The 18,946-nt window shown below is 32.7% G+C and overlaps 1 protein-coding gene across 15 annotated transcripts in view; it reads left to right on the top strand.

Moving 5' to 3' along the window:
* Positions 1 to 18,946, top strand: part of LOC145261125 (rap1 GTPase-activating protein 1-like) — a 1,259,270-nt gene that overhangs the window by 1,147,804 nt on the left and 92,520 nt on the right. For all 15 annotated transcript variants that reach the window (XM_080119382.1, XM_080119381.1, XM_080119380.1 and 12 more), the window contains 3 exons: positions 7,020 to 7,113; positions 16,481 to 16,567; positions 18,564 to 18,683. In XM_080119382.1, the coding sequence (XP_079975508.1) occupies positions 7,020 to 7,113; positions 16,481 to 16,567; positions 18,564 to 18,683 (301 nt within the window). The remainder of the gene's footprint in view (positions 1 to 7,019; positions 7,114 to 16,480; positions 16,568 to 18,563; positions 18,684 to 18,946) is intronic.

Raw genomic sequence — 18,946 nt, 5'->3', positions numbered from 1 at the left:
ATATATTTACTTTGGAAGTCTAATGCAATATTGTCTTTGATAATTATTTCAAGTTCACATGCACTAAATGTTCCATGGTAAATTTAACAATAGGAAAATTTCAGTGGCGTCCCCTCCATCTTTGATGCCCTAGGCACGTGCTTATTTTATTTAATGCTTAATTCAGTCCTGGTATAAACCATATTGCTAATCTTATTTCCAAATTGTCATTTTCAATTTTCTTTCTCTTTAAATTCATTAACAGTCAGTCTCAAGACATTTTATATGTAAACTAGCAGGAATATTCGGCATTGCCTGGAATTGAATGAGGAAGTATACATTCTTTTGTGCAAAACTCATAATACCATGTGTCCTATTTTATTTTCATTTCGTAAATACTATACGATACGGCGTATCTCGGGAGTCGTTTTACTTTTATTTTTGTTTTATCTTATTTTATTTCACCTTTTATTTTATTTTATTTTTTCTGCTTTTTTTTTTTTGTATTTTTCACGCTTTTTGAATAGTAAATGTTTACGAAAAAATGACAATGAAAATTAAATATATCAACAAATTATTTAATTCACCAAAATCTCGACCCCTCAATCTGAGAAAAAAAAAAAAAAAAATACTTGTTTATTTTTTACAAAAATCTTTAGCAAAAAAAAAAAAAAAACAATAAAAAAATCATGCTAGTCCATCTAAATTAAAATCGGTTCTTTGTTGTTCTTGATATAAGAATCCCAGTTGGTCAAATGACGTGACCAAATATCACATGAATAGAGAATCAGCAGGATCAGTTGCCGTACATTTGTCATGCCTTAATTTGTCGTACTTAGTAAAACCCCATGTGACATGAAGGAAGATAATTCCGTATATATTTGCGTGCAAACATCAGCAGCAGTTGATAATTGTATTCGTATTGTTTGGAATGTAAACAAGATACCCCCACTCCCACCCCAAGTTAATTTCACTATAAAAATTTTTTCGTACATTTGATAAGCAATGAAAAGAATATGCCGTCATTTCTGACGGCACAGGGACACCAGTTATGACAATATTGTAATAAATAACAAAGGCAAAATTCTACGAGTAATTAATGGTGGGATCTCTTCAGTGTGTTTATCTGCCCCAGCATGCAATAAACTAAGCAGAACCACATGTTGCTGGGAAAAGAAACAAAATATTGCATACGTATGTATATGGAGATATTTTGATGCAGACATTAAAGCTTAGCCTAATTTAGCTAAGGAAGTGGCGCAGTGCTTAGCAACCTAAACTGTTGGCTCAGCATTTTTTCAGTTCTGTCAGGGACAGTGACAGACGAGCCAGGATGTGAGCCTGCCTGAATACAAGTGGGGACCTGATGAAGTGTACCATCTATATCAAACGAAAATGCAACTAAAGAACAAAAAACTTTTCTGAAATAAAAAAAGAAGAGAACACAAGTGTATGAAACAAAGCCATGGAGATAATGGTATTAAAATTAAATGAAAGCATTGTAGCTATGGGTAAGGGTTCTTTTGTCTCTCTTTATTTTTTTTATTTTTACAGGGGAGTCATCACTTATCAAGGCCTGAAGGCCACTCGAGTATAAGTGTTAATGAATATAAGGTAATCAGTGATTCAACAGCATAATGATCAGTAGTGGTGGAAATTGGATAAAATTTGATTATTTTAGAGGACAGCTCAACAAGAACTTGTTTACATTGGACTTGAAAATGACAAAGCAGCCCCTGCGGTATAGAGTTTGGTGAGTAGTTCTATGAAAGAAACTTTGTTCATGGAATTTAGATTTAGACACAGATAGAGTGAGGGAAGTTTTTAACGGTGGTTGTAGCTAAAAGAGTGTTTGCTGTGAATGTTTTGCAGGGGGGAGCATAGATTGAAGCTCAGTTGAGCACTTGCTTTGAGGAAAAGAGTAAGCAGAGATAGACTCGCACCGTCTCTTCTGTGAGAAAGAGGTTGCGAAGAAAAGAAAATCACCTACTAGGTTTCAAAGCCAGTTTTGAACCCTGGCAAAGTAGGAAAGAGGAATCTGAGCAGCTCCTCCCCATATGTGGCAGTAGTACTCCATCTTAGGCTGTATTTGGCTCTTATACAAGTAGAGAATTGCGTCTGAAAGGAACCTTTGGAGTGGTAGAATGATCCAACCAGTTTTCCAATGCCCTTTGCAACAGATTTGATTTGTAGATCCAGTTGGTCAGGACATTTGCATCCCTTTCACCAATACTGTTGGGAAAGGTATGAATCCGTTATTTGACCCAGTTTTTGATAAAATTGTAGGGTAAACAAGAAGTTGAAACTTTTGTAACATAATCTTAGAAAAGGAACATTCTGGACTGAAAAAAAGCATCTTTTAATTTGTGTTAAGCCAGCACAGAAAAATTAATTGGCAAAACTAACATAATTATGAAACTGAGTTATGAATCTTCAACAGTTGGAGAAAATCTTTTTGTTTTTGTTTTATTTTAGATAAAATAGTTGAATTTTAATATATAATTAGTTGCTTTTATGACTTGCATTTACCATTTTCTGACTAATTTGAAATAAAATGTGGTTTTAAATATATTTTTTTTACATTTAAAGCCAAAAAATGTTGATTTGTTGCCAAAAATTTGCCAACTGCAATCTCATGCAGAGAGATAACACCCGCCATCTGAAAACAATGGCGACCAAGATGTCTTAGGATGGTATCATGGTAGCTAAACCATACTTACATTTCTTTCTTTACTAGACGGGAAATTAGAAGCCCCATCAATCAGTCAGCTGGTCACACATCAGGCCATACTAACTAGAAGTTCATTTCCAACTGCATTATTTAATCTGATTTAAAAAAAAAAAAAAAAAAAAAAAAAAAAAAAAAAAAAACTTCACCTTTTTATTTTCTCCCCTAAATAGATACGAGAAAGCAATGGCTGAAGGTCAATCATGTTGAGAATAAAAGATGACAAATGCCAAAGAGTAATGTTTCAAAGAATAATGTTTTCTGGGAATTGAACCTAAATTTGAATTCCTCATATTTCTATGTCCCCTGTATTGGTGCAGCAATCTATCCTGGACAGTTGAGCAGGTTTTCTCACGAGGAGGAAGTTTCTAGTGAATAGTAAATTCACAAAAGATGATTTTGACCCTGTTAGTTTTTGCAATAGGTGTCTCTGTTCTCAGACATATAGCACTTTGTATTCCTGCCTACTCATCTGGTACTAATTAGGCTCAACGTTACTTAACTTTGGTGATCCGACAACTGGTGTGTCAACATATCACGCGCACACGCACACACACACACGCACACACACACACACACACACACACACACACACACACACACACACAATATAATTTTCTTTATTTATACAAACATTATTGGCTACATATGTGGATAAGCTTTGATTTTTTTTTTTTTAATCCGGCATTATGAGGTCACTAGTATCAATGCTACACATATGTAGCCAATGTTTGTATAAATAGAGAAAATAATACAACTCTACTTGTTATTGAGCATTAATTTATAAGCATGAGTATATATAATTTGTAGTCAAATTTGAAGATTTAAGCTCAACAGATATTTTTTTACTCTGAGCATCTTTCAATGAAGAATAGAAAATTAGGCACTCAATGAAATCTAATGTCCTATTCTTTATTTTATATGTATTTCCAAAACAAGAATAATAGTCCAAATAATAAAAATTATCAATCCTCATCTAAAAGCAAAACTCCTAAACATAATTCCCATTTTATTTTTGAGTTCTTGTATTAACAGTTCCTGTGATACCATCTGTCAAAAATGGGATTTAAGTACTTGTTACCCACTTTGACATTTTTTTTTCTTAAAAAGAGTCAGAGTAAAACATTACTTATTTTTTTATAGATGGAAAAGATAAAAACGACAACTTTTTGTCATTACAGAAAACATCTTTTTTAAAAGGCTAATGACATGAAGTATGTCTTTGATTTCCATTTCCTGTTTCTTTATTATAACTGACCTATATAAGTATCTTAGCATCTCAAATAATCTTATGTATTCACATTAGTGTGTGTGTGTGTGTATATATATATATATATATATATATATATATATATATATATATAATAAAACGTTTGGATAAAAACTGGCAAAAGGTAAAAGTGAATGGAAAAAAGCAGATAGACCAAACAATATAATCAAATTATATGAAAAAATGTTTGTCATTTTTATTATTAAAAGACTTTCTCTAGTGTTTATGTACGAGGTAAAAAAATCAATTTCTGAGTTAATTTGATTGTTGATTTTTTTTCATTCCTCGCCACTCTCTCTCACATGTATATAAATAAGTAAAAAGTTGGACCATTAGGCCTCAAAAGCATTGTATTTCACAAATCGATATTTGATTCCACCTAGCCAGTGAATTACGAAAAATTTCAGTCTATCTTTTTAAAAAAATAATCGGTTTCATGAATCGATATTCTATTTGGTATAAATAATTCTTTTAGTAACAAACACTTTTGAAAAATTCATTGTTTATTTCTGTTGGATAATCAAGAGATGATTATCCAATGAAAACCCTGCATTTGTTACAAATGGAAAATACAAAATGGCATCAATAATCACATATCTTTTACTTTTTAATTCAAACACTTAATATACGTAAGCTTATTCACATTTAAACTAAGGCATATACAAAGCAAAATTTTATACGCAGTGTCTGTTTATGGAGCTGTACTGGTCAACTACAAATGATTGTGTTTTTTTTTTGTTTTTGTTATATATTCATAAATGATAAATCCATTAATTCCATTTAAAATCTATTTTAAAATTGAGAAAATCTTGCTTGAAATGTGTCAACATTATGTTAATAAACTAATTCAAATGTATCAACATTGTGTCAGTAAGCTAATCCAAAACAAAATGACCATCAAATTTAACCTGATCTCATGTTTATCTAAAAGCAAAATTCAAATTTTCACTCCAAATGATTCCTCGTTCAATAATATTTATTAATAATATATATTAGATATTTACAACCAAAACAACATAAAACAATTTTTAATGCCTATACAAATTTTTATTTTTTATTTTTTTGTATTTTTCCCTGACTGCAACCTTTAAACACTACTAATCCTAATTAAATGCTGATATTTTCCAAGATCTAAATGCTGACATATCTTTCTATAAGACAAAATTTAAGTTCTTTAAGTCCTACAATTTCAAATTTTGTAGAAATGATCCTTTACCGATGCGGATTGTCCTAAGGAAAGATGCAATATTTTTCATTTTTCTTTAAAATATAAAATCCCTTGTTTAAAAACTGTTGGCCTTTGATTTTAAGAAGATTTAAATTCTTGTTGAATTTTACAAAAACTAGTTGTACTTACCTGGCATTGCCTGGCTTGCAGTGAAGTCATTTTAGTTTATAATTTTTATTTCTTTGTATATTTTCTTAAAATGTCATTCCCCTCTTGTTTTTTTTTTTTTTAAATTATTTGTAAGTGATTATTTTGAAATGTTTCATATTTTCAGTTATTTGAGCCAGAATAAGTTTTTTTTTTTTTTTTAATTATAGCAAAGTATGCAATTATATTTTCAATAACATGATAGAACTGTAAGAAATGAAAATTGGCTAGTCAAAAGCAAAATTTGATTTATCAGCTTAAATGTTGTTTAGGTCTCACTTTGAAAATCCGACAAAACTTTATGTCAAATTAAATAAATTTTTAAAATTTGAGCAAATGTTAATCCTCTATTGAGGTTTTAAATTCATGAAATGAAAAACTAATTGTTTTTAGTTTTTCTTATAGACGTCAATGCTTGTTATGATTGTGAGTGGGGGATAGACATCTTACATTTTTTAAATAGGTTGTTGAGTGAGAATCCGCTTCACCCTTCATTTTTTCCTACCTTTTGATTTTAGTCATATTTAAAGTATTTATCCCTAAACAAGGCATCTTTTCACCAAAACATAAGGAGCTACTATGGTATGGGACCAGATATATATGGAGAGAACCTGTGTAGTCAGCAAGATATTTGTTCACATTATAAAGATTCTAAAGTTTTAAACAAATTTCATGGAAATTTTATTGAGCCCATAACTTCAATTGTGAGATGTCTATTTTCATACACAATCTAAAAAAATGTTTCTGATTACTCTGGTATAACTTGCAATTATTCCAATTTCCATTTCTGTCTCATTATTCTGGATCCGTCCTGGGATGAGTATTCCTGTTTGTTTTTCATGTATAGTTTGTGTGAATTTGTGTTTATGTGAATTTGTGTTTATGCAAATTGTGAATTTGTGTGCATGAGTTCTGATAGTCTGCTCGTTATTTTTGTCCAAATTCGGTGCTTGATTTCAACGCTAACTTTAGTATCAATCATGTCGTTTCGGTTAGTGCTGTAACAAAAGTATATTTCCATTGCAAACAAAATAACAATATTTTATTTTGTAAAGTTACAATGATAATTTCTCTACCAAATGACTTGTAATTAGAACAAATATAACTGAACACAAAACAAACCAGTCCACTTAAAATGGTGACTTTATTATCCAAAACCTGAAACAAAAACATTCCACTCTGCTTGTTTTTGCTGAAATATATATTTATAGATAGTCTGTTATTCAGGGTAGGGCATGCAACAAGACCACTTAAGAGTTATCATCTGTTTAATCCCTGGACATAAACACTAACTGATCAGCATATGTATTATCTAGAATGGACATAAATTCTGGAAGATCTCAAGTGATCTACTTTCTATAAATAAGCTCTAGTTTTCTAGAAATTATTTTTTTAAAGAGGACAATTAATTTCTGTGGTGGTCGCTTCTTTTAGCTAAATATTTTTTTTCCATTGCTGGTTTGCTGTTTATTGTGCACCTGCAATAAACATGCAGCACTGTGCATATTTGCATACTATGTAATACTTTGATTGTTTGCATTAACTTCATTATTTTGACGGCCTAGAAAAATAAGATTCTTCTGATGCTCTCCATCCAATGTTTGTCTTTTTTCTGTTTTACCAATTCTTATTTCTAATTATAAACATCCATTTTGTTTTGGTTCCAGAAAGCACACAATGGATGGCCAACTCTATTGTGAATCACATATTCCACATGACACGGTATCTGCACCGTCATCATTGCAACTTGAAAGAGACAAGGTAACTATGATTTTGTTCTGCTTTACACATTGACCAATAGGGCTATCTGGTGTGGTCTGGAGGTATGGATAACAAAATTTAAAAAAAAAGCGGGATAAAGACTTAGCCAGAGATAGGTTAGTTTGAAAGTCAATTTTAAAAAGCTTCAACACGTCAGCATATAAAAATGAACGTTAAACCGAATATAATGATAAGTTTTTTTTTTTTTTTTTGCCAATTTTGCATCAGTGATCATCAACACAGTTTAAAATGAAAGCATTTTTTTGTTGGCATTATTAATTTGGAACTTGTTATGGTGATCGTGCGGTGAGTGAAGATTGGAAAATAGGAAAAACAGGAACGGATATGGTTAAAATGTGTCAATTCAATTTAATATTAAGCAATAAAAAATCAATTTCAAATAACTGCATGGCAGATAGACATGCAGTGAGGATCTCATAAAAATGTTTGAAATCATGTAAATTAAGATGCAGCTGTTCTCTCTGCATGTTTAGCAAATATAAGGTGCCGCAGAGCAACTTGATTATTTAAATTTAATTGATATTCCAAATAAGCAAGTTGCTCTGCCCCACCCTGAAACTGATGCCTGACACTAACCAACCAAGTGTCTTATGGAGATGCACGCACAAATTCATCTTTTTAGAGATGCAAATGGATAAAAGTGTGGCTTCATATAACAAAAAAATATTTTGAACGTGCAATGAGCAGTAACTTTACATGCTAAATATTTGATGCACCTCTTGTCTATCAAATAGCAACAATCTGTTTTAAAATAAACCACATACAACAAAATGTTATAGTAAATGTTGGTCCCCCGATTTATCAGAGAGGGATTTATATTTTCAGTGGCATCCGTGCGTATGTTAGTCCAGACGATTGCCAGATAACCGTCCATTAGTTTTTCCTGAAATTTTGCCAGAAATTGTATTTCATTAAATAGACGTGCACAGTAAAATAATGTTTTTTGAGAAAATTCCCGTTGCATCCCCAGGGGCTCAAAAGAGGTCAAAAATGCCTCAAAATGGCCAAAAATGACACGTTTTGTCCCATAACTTTTGATCCATCAATTAGATTTTTCTGAAACTTGACCATTGTTCTTAATATAAATCCAGCATGGGTGACCCTGGCAAAATTCTGGTTCGCATCCCCGGGGACTTTCAGTGCTAAAAACGCCCTTTTTTGTGGCTCATTTTTTATATTTCTCAGCAAAAACATGTCCATGGTTTTTCACGGCGGTCAACTCAAATATACATGTGTTAAGTCCTGAAATTGCACCGTTATCCATTTAGACTGGGATTCGGCATCCTCAGGGGCTCAAGAGGTCAAAAATGCCTCACAATGGCCAAAAATTACATTTTTTGTCCCATAGCGTTTGATCCATCCATTAAATTTTCCTGAAACTTGGCCAAAATGTAGAGGCCATTGTTCTTAATATAAATTCAGTATAGGTGACCCTGACAAAATTCTGGTTTGCATCATTCTGGGACTTTTAGGACTAAAAAAAACATGCCTTTTTGGAGCTCTTTTTTCATATTACTCAAAAACTTGATATATATACCTATATAGTAGTTTTCCATGGTGCTGAATTCAAATATACATGTTTTAAGGTGTGAAACTGCACCGTTTGTTCATTTTCACTGGGATTCGGCATTCCCAGGAGCTCAAAAGAGGTCACAAATGCCCCCAAATTGCAAAAAATGACACTTTTTACTCCATCTATTAGATTTTTCTAAAACTTGGCGAAAATGTAAAGGCAACGTTGGCTCTTCACACTTTTCACATTTATTATTTCTTCACTATTTTTTGTGGTGTCATCTAACATGCAGCACCAGAGGGGACCACGCATGTGCAGCTTGTTTTCTATGCAAGAGGATGAAAGGTGGACACAAGCTATGAGTCTGGTTATTATTTGCTCAGCTTGCTTCCACATATTTTGATGTTTTTTGCTAATGAGTCCCCACATATCAAGGCTTAAAGCCAATCAAAGGTAATAATTAATAAGGTAGATAGCTTGTTGGTTAAATGATAAAGAATATTATGTGGAGATTGAAAATGCTGAATGGTGTGAACAAAATTTGATTATTATGGTGATGATTTACAAGTATTTTTGACATTAAATTTGAAGATGACCATGTTGTAGCCTACAAGGAAATAGTTTTGTCTCAATAATGTGTTCTATAAATGGGAAGTTCTTGGAAAGAAACTGTTCATGGAAATTTTGTTTTTGATGTTAGGCACAATGAGAAAGAAAAGACATGTTCTTTGCAGTTGTGGTAGGAAGATGTGTTTTTGATGTAAATGTTTACAAAAACGACCAGAGATTGGATCTCAGTCGAGCACCTTCAATGTTAATAATGAAAGAATAGAAAAAAGACTAGCAGTGTATTTTCTGTAAGAAAATAGCTGTAGAGAATAGAAGAGACATTCCCACAACCCACTAGATTGTGAAATCGATGTTGTCTTTTGTCCAAGCTAGAAAGCATGCTCTGAGTGGTACCACCCCAGATAATGTAATGGAACTCCATCTTCAGATTTATTTGAATTTCGTGTAAGCAGGAACTGATGTTCGATTTATAACGTTGACATGTCATAAAACAGACAAACCAATTTGCATGATATTAAATCCAAGGTCAAGGTTAAATCTCAAAATGTAAATTGACCCATATACTAAAAATGGACATTAATTCATGGTTTGTTTAACATTATTGAAACAAGTTTGTGAAAATGTTCATTGTTGAGTCATAAATTTGATTTTGGTAAAAATATGGTAATTTAATCACTCCTCCTCCCTTAAAACATTTTTATGTGATTTATTTCAGAAAATGTCAATAAAATGTTTTTTGTTGTTTGATCATAAAGTTATGTAGACCATATGGATATTACAAAGAGCAGCATGCGGCTTATGACTGAACTACATATTCTTTCATTTGTTTGTGGGATGGAATGACTTGATCTTTGGTTGAACGTTTTTATTTGCATTTCACTAATTGTATTTGTATTCCTTTTGAATTGGATGAAAAAAAAGATGTTGATATTTATTGAGTGTGGTCATTTGAACAATTCAGATTTGAATATAAATGTTTTTTGAGTCACTCATAGAAAAATGCAGTTAAAAATATAAGAATTGCATGGCGTTAGTTTTAGAATTTGTAAAACTGAAATATAAAGTGATTTCTTCAAAACGATTTTAAATAATCTAATGTACATTTTTGTAAGAGCGTTTTAGTTAAATTTTTGACAACGTATTTATTATCCAAATTCAGTAAATCATTAAACGTGATGAATTAGCACCATCATATTTGGTTTAACGCCTGTTTTACATGTTGGCATGTTTTGGATATTTGTAAAAATTGACTTCCAAACTAACATATCTCTGACAAGATTTTTATGTTCCTTTTTCTCTTAAGTCCATCCCTGTCACTTTCTTCCATGTTTTCCTTGGCTTTCTCCTGCGAACTGAACTCGCTTCCTCAATTCTTCTGCATCTTCTAACCCAAAAATTCTCATCCATTCTTTCAATATGGCTATCCCATCAAAGTTTCCTGTTTTGCATAAGTCTCTATACTGTCCAAATTAAGTTTTTCTTTGAGGTCATCTGATTTGTCTCGAGAGACAATGGATACCCCCTGTAAGGGTAGCTGCATGTGTAATTATGAGGCAAGGGTTGTGCAATCCCCAACCACACCTCATGAATCAGGACTGCTTGAGTTCAGTGTCAAGGAGAAGTCCTCAGTCCTTATTTTTTAATGAGTGATTTTTCTGACAAAGGGAGAAGAAAAAGCGGTATTTTAGGTTGGCAGTATTTTGCGCAAACAGTTGGCAGAGGTAGTGGAAATTTTCTGTTTCTATGTCTATGTTCCTTGTAGCCATGTCACTAGTAAGGGTGCTGCAGGTAAACGTTTTATCTGGGCTGACGTTATCCGCGTGAATGTCAGGGGCCCGAACCTTGGATTAACCACTAAGGAGGCTGTCCTATCAGCAGGTGCAAAGTACTGGGGCTGCTGTATTGCCATTTGGTGAATGGATTCTAGACCATGTAGTAGCTTCTGGTGGGACTCTCGATGCCATATTAGTGGGTAATTGTTACGGCTTTACCTTATTTTCTTTTTCTCTCTTAGTTTCCCCTCTCTGTCCTGCTCTAAGCAAGTTTGACGACCTAGTCCACAAATTCCAAAATTCCATCATGACAAGTTTCAAGAAAAAATACACGATTAAACCTGGATCTCCAACTTCCAATGCAGACCTCCACTACCATGTCTCCTTCTCCAACATCAGGGGTCTACGTTCTAACCTTCCAGAGGTTGAAACCCAATTACAGGAGACTAAACCTGACCTTTTATTTGTAAGCGAAACTGGCATTGGACAGGCTATTTCCCTAGATGAGTTCATAATTAAAGGATACTCTAACTTAACTTCTAAATCTGACCCCCAAGATCGCCATGGGCATGGAATATGTACCTATATTAAAGATGGCTTTCCATGTGGTAGGGACATCTCCAGAGAAGATCCTAACTTACCCTATATGTGCTTTCGGGTTGCACTAGCTCACACTACTGCATTTATGTTTACTCTCTATCGCCCCCACAACAGCAGAGTTACTATCTTTAAAAGCATATCTGAGAAAATTGACCAAGTCCTATCTGCTTATCCTTCAGCTAACATTCACGTATGTGGAGACTTCAATGTTCACAACGTGGAATGGTTGACCCACTCAAACAAGACCGATGATGAGGGGGAGGTCTGTCATGATTTCTCCATTGCTTATGATCTCACTCAGATTGTTCATGAACCCACCCGTGTGCCCGACAAAGACGCCCAGTATGCGAGTCTACTAGACCTTTTTCTCACAACTTGCCTTGAACTATGTTTAGTTTCTGTTCTGTCTCCTCTTGGATCTTCCGACCACTCTGTTGTATCAATTAAGATAAAAATGAAATATAATAAGTCCCCAGACATACCTCTCCATCGTACAGTATATCGATACACTATGGCTGACTGGGATAGTTTCCGTACATTTATATCGGATCTACCTCTGCGTTCCATGTTTAAAAAGGATGTGTCCTCTATAGTATCAGACCTGATAGAATGGTTGATTGTAGGTATAGACTTTTTCATACCCTCAAAAAAGTTCCAGCAAAAACCTAACAGCCAGCCATGGTTCTCTCCAGAATGTGTTGCTGCCATTGGGCACAGAAATCACTTTTTACACTGCTTCCAACGTAATAGATGTATGGAAACTAAAGCCGCTTTCAGGACTGCCAGCAACCATTGTAAGAAAGTAATAAAGAACGCAAGAGAGTTGTATGCTCAGTCCGTCAAGTCCAAAGTAGCTGAGCAACGACTTTGTTCCCACCAGTTTTGGCAAATAGCAAACAGAATCCTGAATAGAAGCGTGTGCTCTATCCCAACTATCATCAATGGACCTGAGGTAATCTTGTCAGCATCAGACTCTTTGCCAAGAACTTTGCCAAGAACTTTGCAGCTAATTCTACCTTTTGCGACCAAGGCTGCTAACCCCCAATATTTCCTCCTGTATCAGAAAACACGCTATGTGATATACATATATCTGTACGTGATGTTGTCAAGCTAATCAAAAACCTTGATTCCAGTAAAGCAACCGGCCCTGATGGTATTCTAATTATAGTACTCAAAAAACTTCGACTAGAACTAGCGCCCATACTTACAAAACTGTTTAAACGTTGTCAAGGAGAATTGCTTCCCATCACCCTGGAAAATCTCATCAGTATGCCCCGTATTTAAGAATTCAGGTGATTGCTCATCCCCCGCTCAGTACAGGCCAATAAGTCTCCTCTGTGTCATGAGTAAGTTGCTGGAATCTGTGTTAAATAGAGAAGTAATCAACCATCTCAGCAAAAATAACCTTAGTGACACACAATATGGTTTCTGTTCTGCTAGATCTACAGCAGATGTGCTTACAGTTATATCTCATAGGATTAACGAATCTCTCAACGGAGGCAACCTTTCTAGGGCAATTGCTCTTGACATATCAAAGGCGTTTGATAGGGTATGGCATGAAAGTTTACTTCCCAAGATGTCTTGCTATGTCAGCCTGACGGCTACTTAGGTCCAACTTTTCAACTCTCACAAGACAACTTTATATATTAGATTTAATGTTTATGAAAATCTTTTGCAATTTCCAAATATTTCTGAGAATATCTTGTCATGATTCTCTCTTTCTGTCTCTTTCTCTCCCTCTCTCCATGTCTCCCCCCCCTCTTTAATTATTCATAATTTTTTCATTCCTATCACCATTTTTCTTATCATTCACTCTTTATTTCTTTTAATCACATTTTCTTCCCTGAAACGTTCATGGGCAGATAGTATGTGCACAGTGACAAGCAAGATAACAAAAGCTTTTATATCAAATTTCCTTTTCTTTTACTAATGAGTTACCACTTATCAAAGCTGAAATCCACTCAAGGATAAAAGTTGGATGAATTATTAATCGAAAGATGAATCTTATGAAAAGATGGAGAATGATGGAAAGAACTAAGTTGATTACTTATAGGGATGATTCATAACAAGAATCTGTTGGAATTGGATTTGAAGGTAACCATGTTGTAACCTATAGAGAAATAGTACTGTAGTAGTGTGTTCCATAGAAGCTCTTGAAAAGAAACTCTGTTCAAGAGATTGTCTTCGTTTAAATGGCTTCAAATCTAACATCTTTTTCATAATGAATGACAAATTTTTTCCCATTTTTACATGTATGTTGTGTCCGATAGCCTCATGTTTTTTTTTTCTTATAGTGAAAATATTGACATTAAACAAAAAAAAGGAGTAGTCAGTTTGCAATCAGTTTTGACAATGTAAGTTTTGTAGCGTGTTGTCATTGTCCCACAAACAGTACGTGCTATTTTCACGTGGTCACCTCTATTGACTAAGCTCAATATCACTTGTGCGTCAACATGATGCTACAGTTAGAGCCTGTGTTTGTTATCTCTAATACACCTCTCACAACTCAGAGATTGCTTACTAATTTCAACAGTCCTCAGGAGGCCTCCTCAATTTTAATTTCATCCCTTTATTTGAAATATTCTGTTAGGTTCTTCACAATAATATATGAAAAAACAATTTACTGCACATATGTATTAATCTGCCTCAAACTCAAGTTCTTTCAAATTTTTACTCCTTCATAAAATTGTTATAACGTTAAATTTGAACACATATTTTCTCTTTTTATATCAAATTATCTTGGCCAAATATTAAAAGTAGGACTTAAATAATATTTAAATTCATTAATTTAAATGGAACTTTAGTTCTGATGAACCAATTTCCATTTATTATTGTTGTATCATGTTATTTGAATTAATTAAAGTATTTGGCTAAAATTTATTTTAAAAAATTAATCTTGTTCTCCAGTTTGCTAATATGGAAATCATCTTAAATACACATCTCCGTTAAGGGGAATAACTATTATTTTGTTTAGTAAAAATTAATGCTCCTGAATTGCCTTTTTAATTTAGACAGTAAAAATAATGAAAGTAATGCATACTTATAGAACATGGAAATATTTACAAAATAAATTTGGAACTCGGGCAACGCCAGGTTGGTACAGCTAGATATTAAAAAAATGTAAATAATTTATTAAATGCTGAAAATTTAATTTAAAAAAATAACACATTTATTTATTTATAAAGTCCTACCCTTTCCATCCCATATCATATACTGAGAGGAGTACACTGCACTAGTTCCTGTCAATATATGTCATTAAATAAAGGTAAAATTTTACACATTTAGAGTCCATGTTTGTTTTCTCTGAAAATAGGTCAATTTGGGAGGGGAGATATTCATACTTTAAGTATGGCCCAGAGAAGGCTGGGGCTGAATAAATAAGATTGAGAAGGGGAGTAGAAAGGTTTCCTGACAAAAAAAAAAAAAAAAAAAAAAAAAAAAGAAAATCTAACTGTACCAATCCGGCATTGCCCAGAAGTCTTTTTACTTTCGGTTTTGTTTTATTTTGCGAGTTTTTTGTTTTTATGTTTTTTTAACCAAATTATTTTTTTTAATAAAATTTTAAAATCATCATAATCATCACTAATACCGTCATCAGTTTAACATCCGCTTTAAATGCTGACATGTATTAGATGGCTTTTAGAAATTGACTTCCAAACTAAGCTAACTGTAACCAGATCTTTATCCCTCTTTTTCTTAGGTCCATCCTTATCTCTTCTTCTCATATTTTCTTTGACCTTTCTCTGTAAACTGACCCTGCTATTTCAATTGTTATACGTCCACTAACCGAAGAACTCTCACCCATTCTTTCAATGTGCCCATACAATGTATTTTATTCTGCACACATCTCATGATACTGTCTTGATTTAATCTTCTCCTGAAGTGTTAAGATTTAAGCTCATCTTAAAAAATTATATTATACATCAATCACATCATTCTTCTCCATGCAACGCATACCTTCAACCCTCACTAGCCAAGTTTTACTTCCATACGTCATCGCACTTTCTACACTTGCCTGATAGACTCTTCCTTTGGTCAATAGTAATAACGCTCTGTCGATTAATAACAGAAGTTCTCTGAACTTACTCCATCCAATCCTAACACCTACTATCACAACATCATCAGCAACAGCTTCTCTCTATGTCTCAAAGGTATCACCAAGGTAACAAAACATTTAAACAGCCTTAATAATCTTGCCATCGAAATCTTTCTCCACATCTGAGTTCTCATCCTTTTTTATTGTATCAAAATATGAATACTAATAATATTAAAACCTATGAAACACAATACTATGAAACAAAATATGAATACTAATAATATTAAAACCTATGAAACACAATACTATGAAACAAAATATGAATACTAATAATATTAAAACCTATGAAACACAATACTATGAAACAAAATATGAATACTAATAATATTAAAACCTATGAAACACAGTACTATGAAACAAAATATGAATACTAATAATATTAAAACCTATGAAACACAATACTGTATCAAAAAAATTGAGATAGCTTCATGCGTGTGTGTGTGTGTGTGTGTGTGTGTGTTCTCATGTTAATGTAACTTCAATAATTATTTTATTTACTATTAATTGAATATTTATTGAAATCAAAAATCCAATAGTATAAATTAATGCTGTGCTATTAAAAAATAATTTAATTATTAAATTAACTTATTTAATTATTTCTATCCACCAGAATGCATTTCAATTTCTTTGTAAATAAGTCGGCAAGTAAAACAGGGTGTTAAATCGAATATGATGATGATAGGTGTTGTGCTTTGGCATTAAATAATCCAAAAAGTGTTGACATGTTGTAAGACGTACAATTCAATTGAAGAACTATTTTGTTTTAATTGCGTTGCTTTCTGTTTTCTCTTTTAGAATCAGGATTGTCTGCTAGAAATGCTGGAAAGAATGCAAAGCGATCGAATAGACGACCAACGATGTGACATGTCGTCTTTCCACAAGGTAAGACCAGTAAGCCACACTATGCTGTGTACCTAAGATATTTTGTTGTTATTGTTTGTCTTTTCCAATCAATATGTAAATAATTCTAAACAAGTACACAACGAAAGACTTTCATTGCCTCTTTCTTATTTCTGGTCAATTAGTATTCAGACTAAATTTAAGTAGGTCAACCTATAATGACTTTTAGTTTTCCATTTTAAGTGCTGAGTCTTATTAGCTTTTTCTCTTATAGTGATTTCTAAATGACTTTCAAACCAGAGTTTGAAATCATATTGAAAATACTTGTTCACTTGTTCGGAGTTTTAATTCTATAATATGCAGAGTAGCAGCTGTTAAATACATCTTAATTTTGAAAAGGTCACTAGTCTGTTACACTTAATTTTGAAATTGTATTTTCATCACTAATTTTGCCGATTGATTAAACACATCTTAAAAATGGTTCTGTTCTTATTTGTTTTGTTTTTTCTTTGTAAAGTTTATAGATTATTAAACTTTAGAACCTACTATATATATATATATATATATATATATATATATGAGGTAACTGCCCAAAAATGTCACCACTGGAATCACTACTATTATATAAAAGGAACTTTGTGTGTCTGTTCCTTATGGACTCGAAAACGGCCGATTTTTATGAAATTTCACGCAAAGGTACTTTATGTACCTCACAATGTTCTTAGATAGGTTTTATGTCAGAATGTCTTCAATAAGTATTGATAATTGATAATCCAAATAATCTGATGAAAGATTATTTTTTGACAATTTTGACCAAAGTTAACACCTTACACAGCCTAACATCACTCGTGCATTTCAGAAGTTTTATTACCACACAAGCCGAAAAGCTCGACATAAAATCTACAGTAGATTCTTTGATATGACAGGGGTGCATTCAAAATGAATGTTTCTGTTTAGAGCACAATCGGAAGTATGATATTTGACTTTCGCATTTTAAACTTTTATTCAAACTATTATAAACAAAAAATAATTTCATAAAGTCAACAGGTGGTTCTCTACAGTGCAATGTAAACTACAATGTATTGCGAACTAAGTCACTGCGAGAGGCATGTGACCTTTCTCTTATTGCACTGCGATGGGTCCCCTATGAGAGCAGGTAATCAATTTGATTGAAAAATGGGTGATTTCACCAATTTCAATGACAATAAATATACGGGAGTGTGAAACATTTGTGGAGTATCATTTAATCCCAGACAATGTCAGATTACCCTGCTACTTGTTAATAAAATCCATAATCCTTTCTACAATCGAACCATATTTTGTGCAAATAAACTTTAGTATATGCTCGACTTGTTTGCCAAGTTCAAGTCAGTGTTTTACTCAGTATTTTTATCAGATCAGGCTGCCTGAAGATATTGACTTCCTGACCTAAAATGCACCAAACATTGATGCTATTGTTTTTTTTTCTTTCTCTCTGCAAAACTCAATCATGTTCTGCAAAATCAATTTTTCTATATAAAATAATCAAACATCATGAATTTGAAGATGTAAAATACTTAAAGCATAAAAACTTTTACCAAAATCAATGGCTTCAGCAGCATTGAATGACCCAAAGGAAGTTGATATGCTGCAAACAAGCACTCTTTTGTTTTATTACTGTTTAATGATAAAGAACCTGAATATGACATGCAAAATTGTCAACAACTCTGACACAAATTTGTCCTGATTTGGTCTGCAGATTGTTTTGATCCCAACATTAAACTGCAAATATTCATGACTGTCAATCTGTCCATCTCATTCACCTTTATGTCCTCAATTTTTTTCATCTATTCTTAACTGTGGAATCATTGTTTGAGTTACATTTTCAATATTCAAACCATTTTGATATTATTGTTAAAAATACATAACGGTACAAAGATTTGTGAAAATTTTCTAAAGGATATACTTTTTTTTAATAAGATTATAAAGTTTTAGTAATTGCAGAAATAAAACTGATTAATTGGTTTTAATATTTGTTCTTTTTCTTTTGTATTTATAGAAAAATGTAAATAATGCCACAATGTCTGAGCCACCTGGACGTTTAACTGGTTTAAACAAAGTGCAGACAACTCCGACTGGAGATAACACAATACCCTTAACATCACCTCCTAAAAAAGAAGTAAGTTTCGTTTTCTGTTTCTCTCTCTTTTATCTTCAAATTTTGATCTTTATAAATTTTTTTAACCTATTTATCAAGTTTTTTTTTTCACCTTTTCGGTTTTCTTCTGATAGTTGGATACCATTGAAATATTGACTGCCTTAGACATTTGTATGAAACTTTTTTAAAAACTTATCTCATCTCAAAGGAAAAGAAAATAAGATGGGATGAAGAATAAATTTCTTTAAAATATTTTATAATGAAAATAGTGGTTGATGGGCAGA

The sequence above is a fragment of the Euprymna scolopes genome, chromosome 37 (genome assembly GCF_053919585.1).
Source record: "Euprymna scolopes isolate OS-2025 chromosome 37, ASM5391958v1, whole genome shotgun sequence".
Taxonomy (NCBI): domain Eukaryota; kingdom Metazoa; phylum Mollusca; class Cephalopoda; order Sepiida; family Sepiolidae; genus Euprymna; species Euprymna scolopes.
Note: the sequence above shows the minus strand (reverse complement) of the source record. Positions and strands in the feature narration are given on the sequence as shown.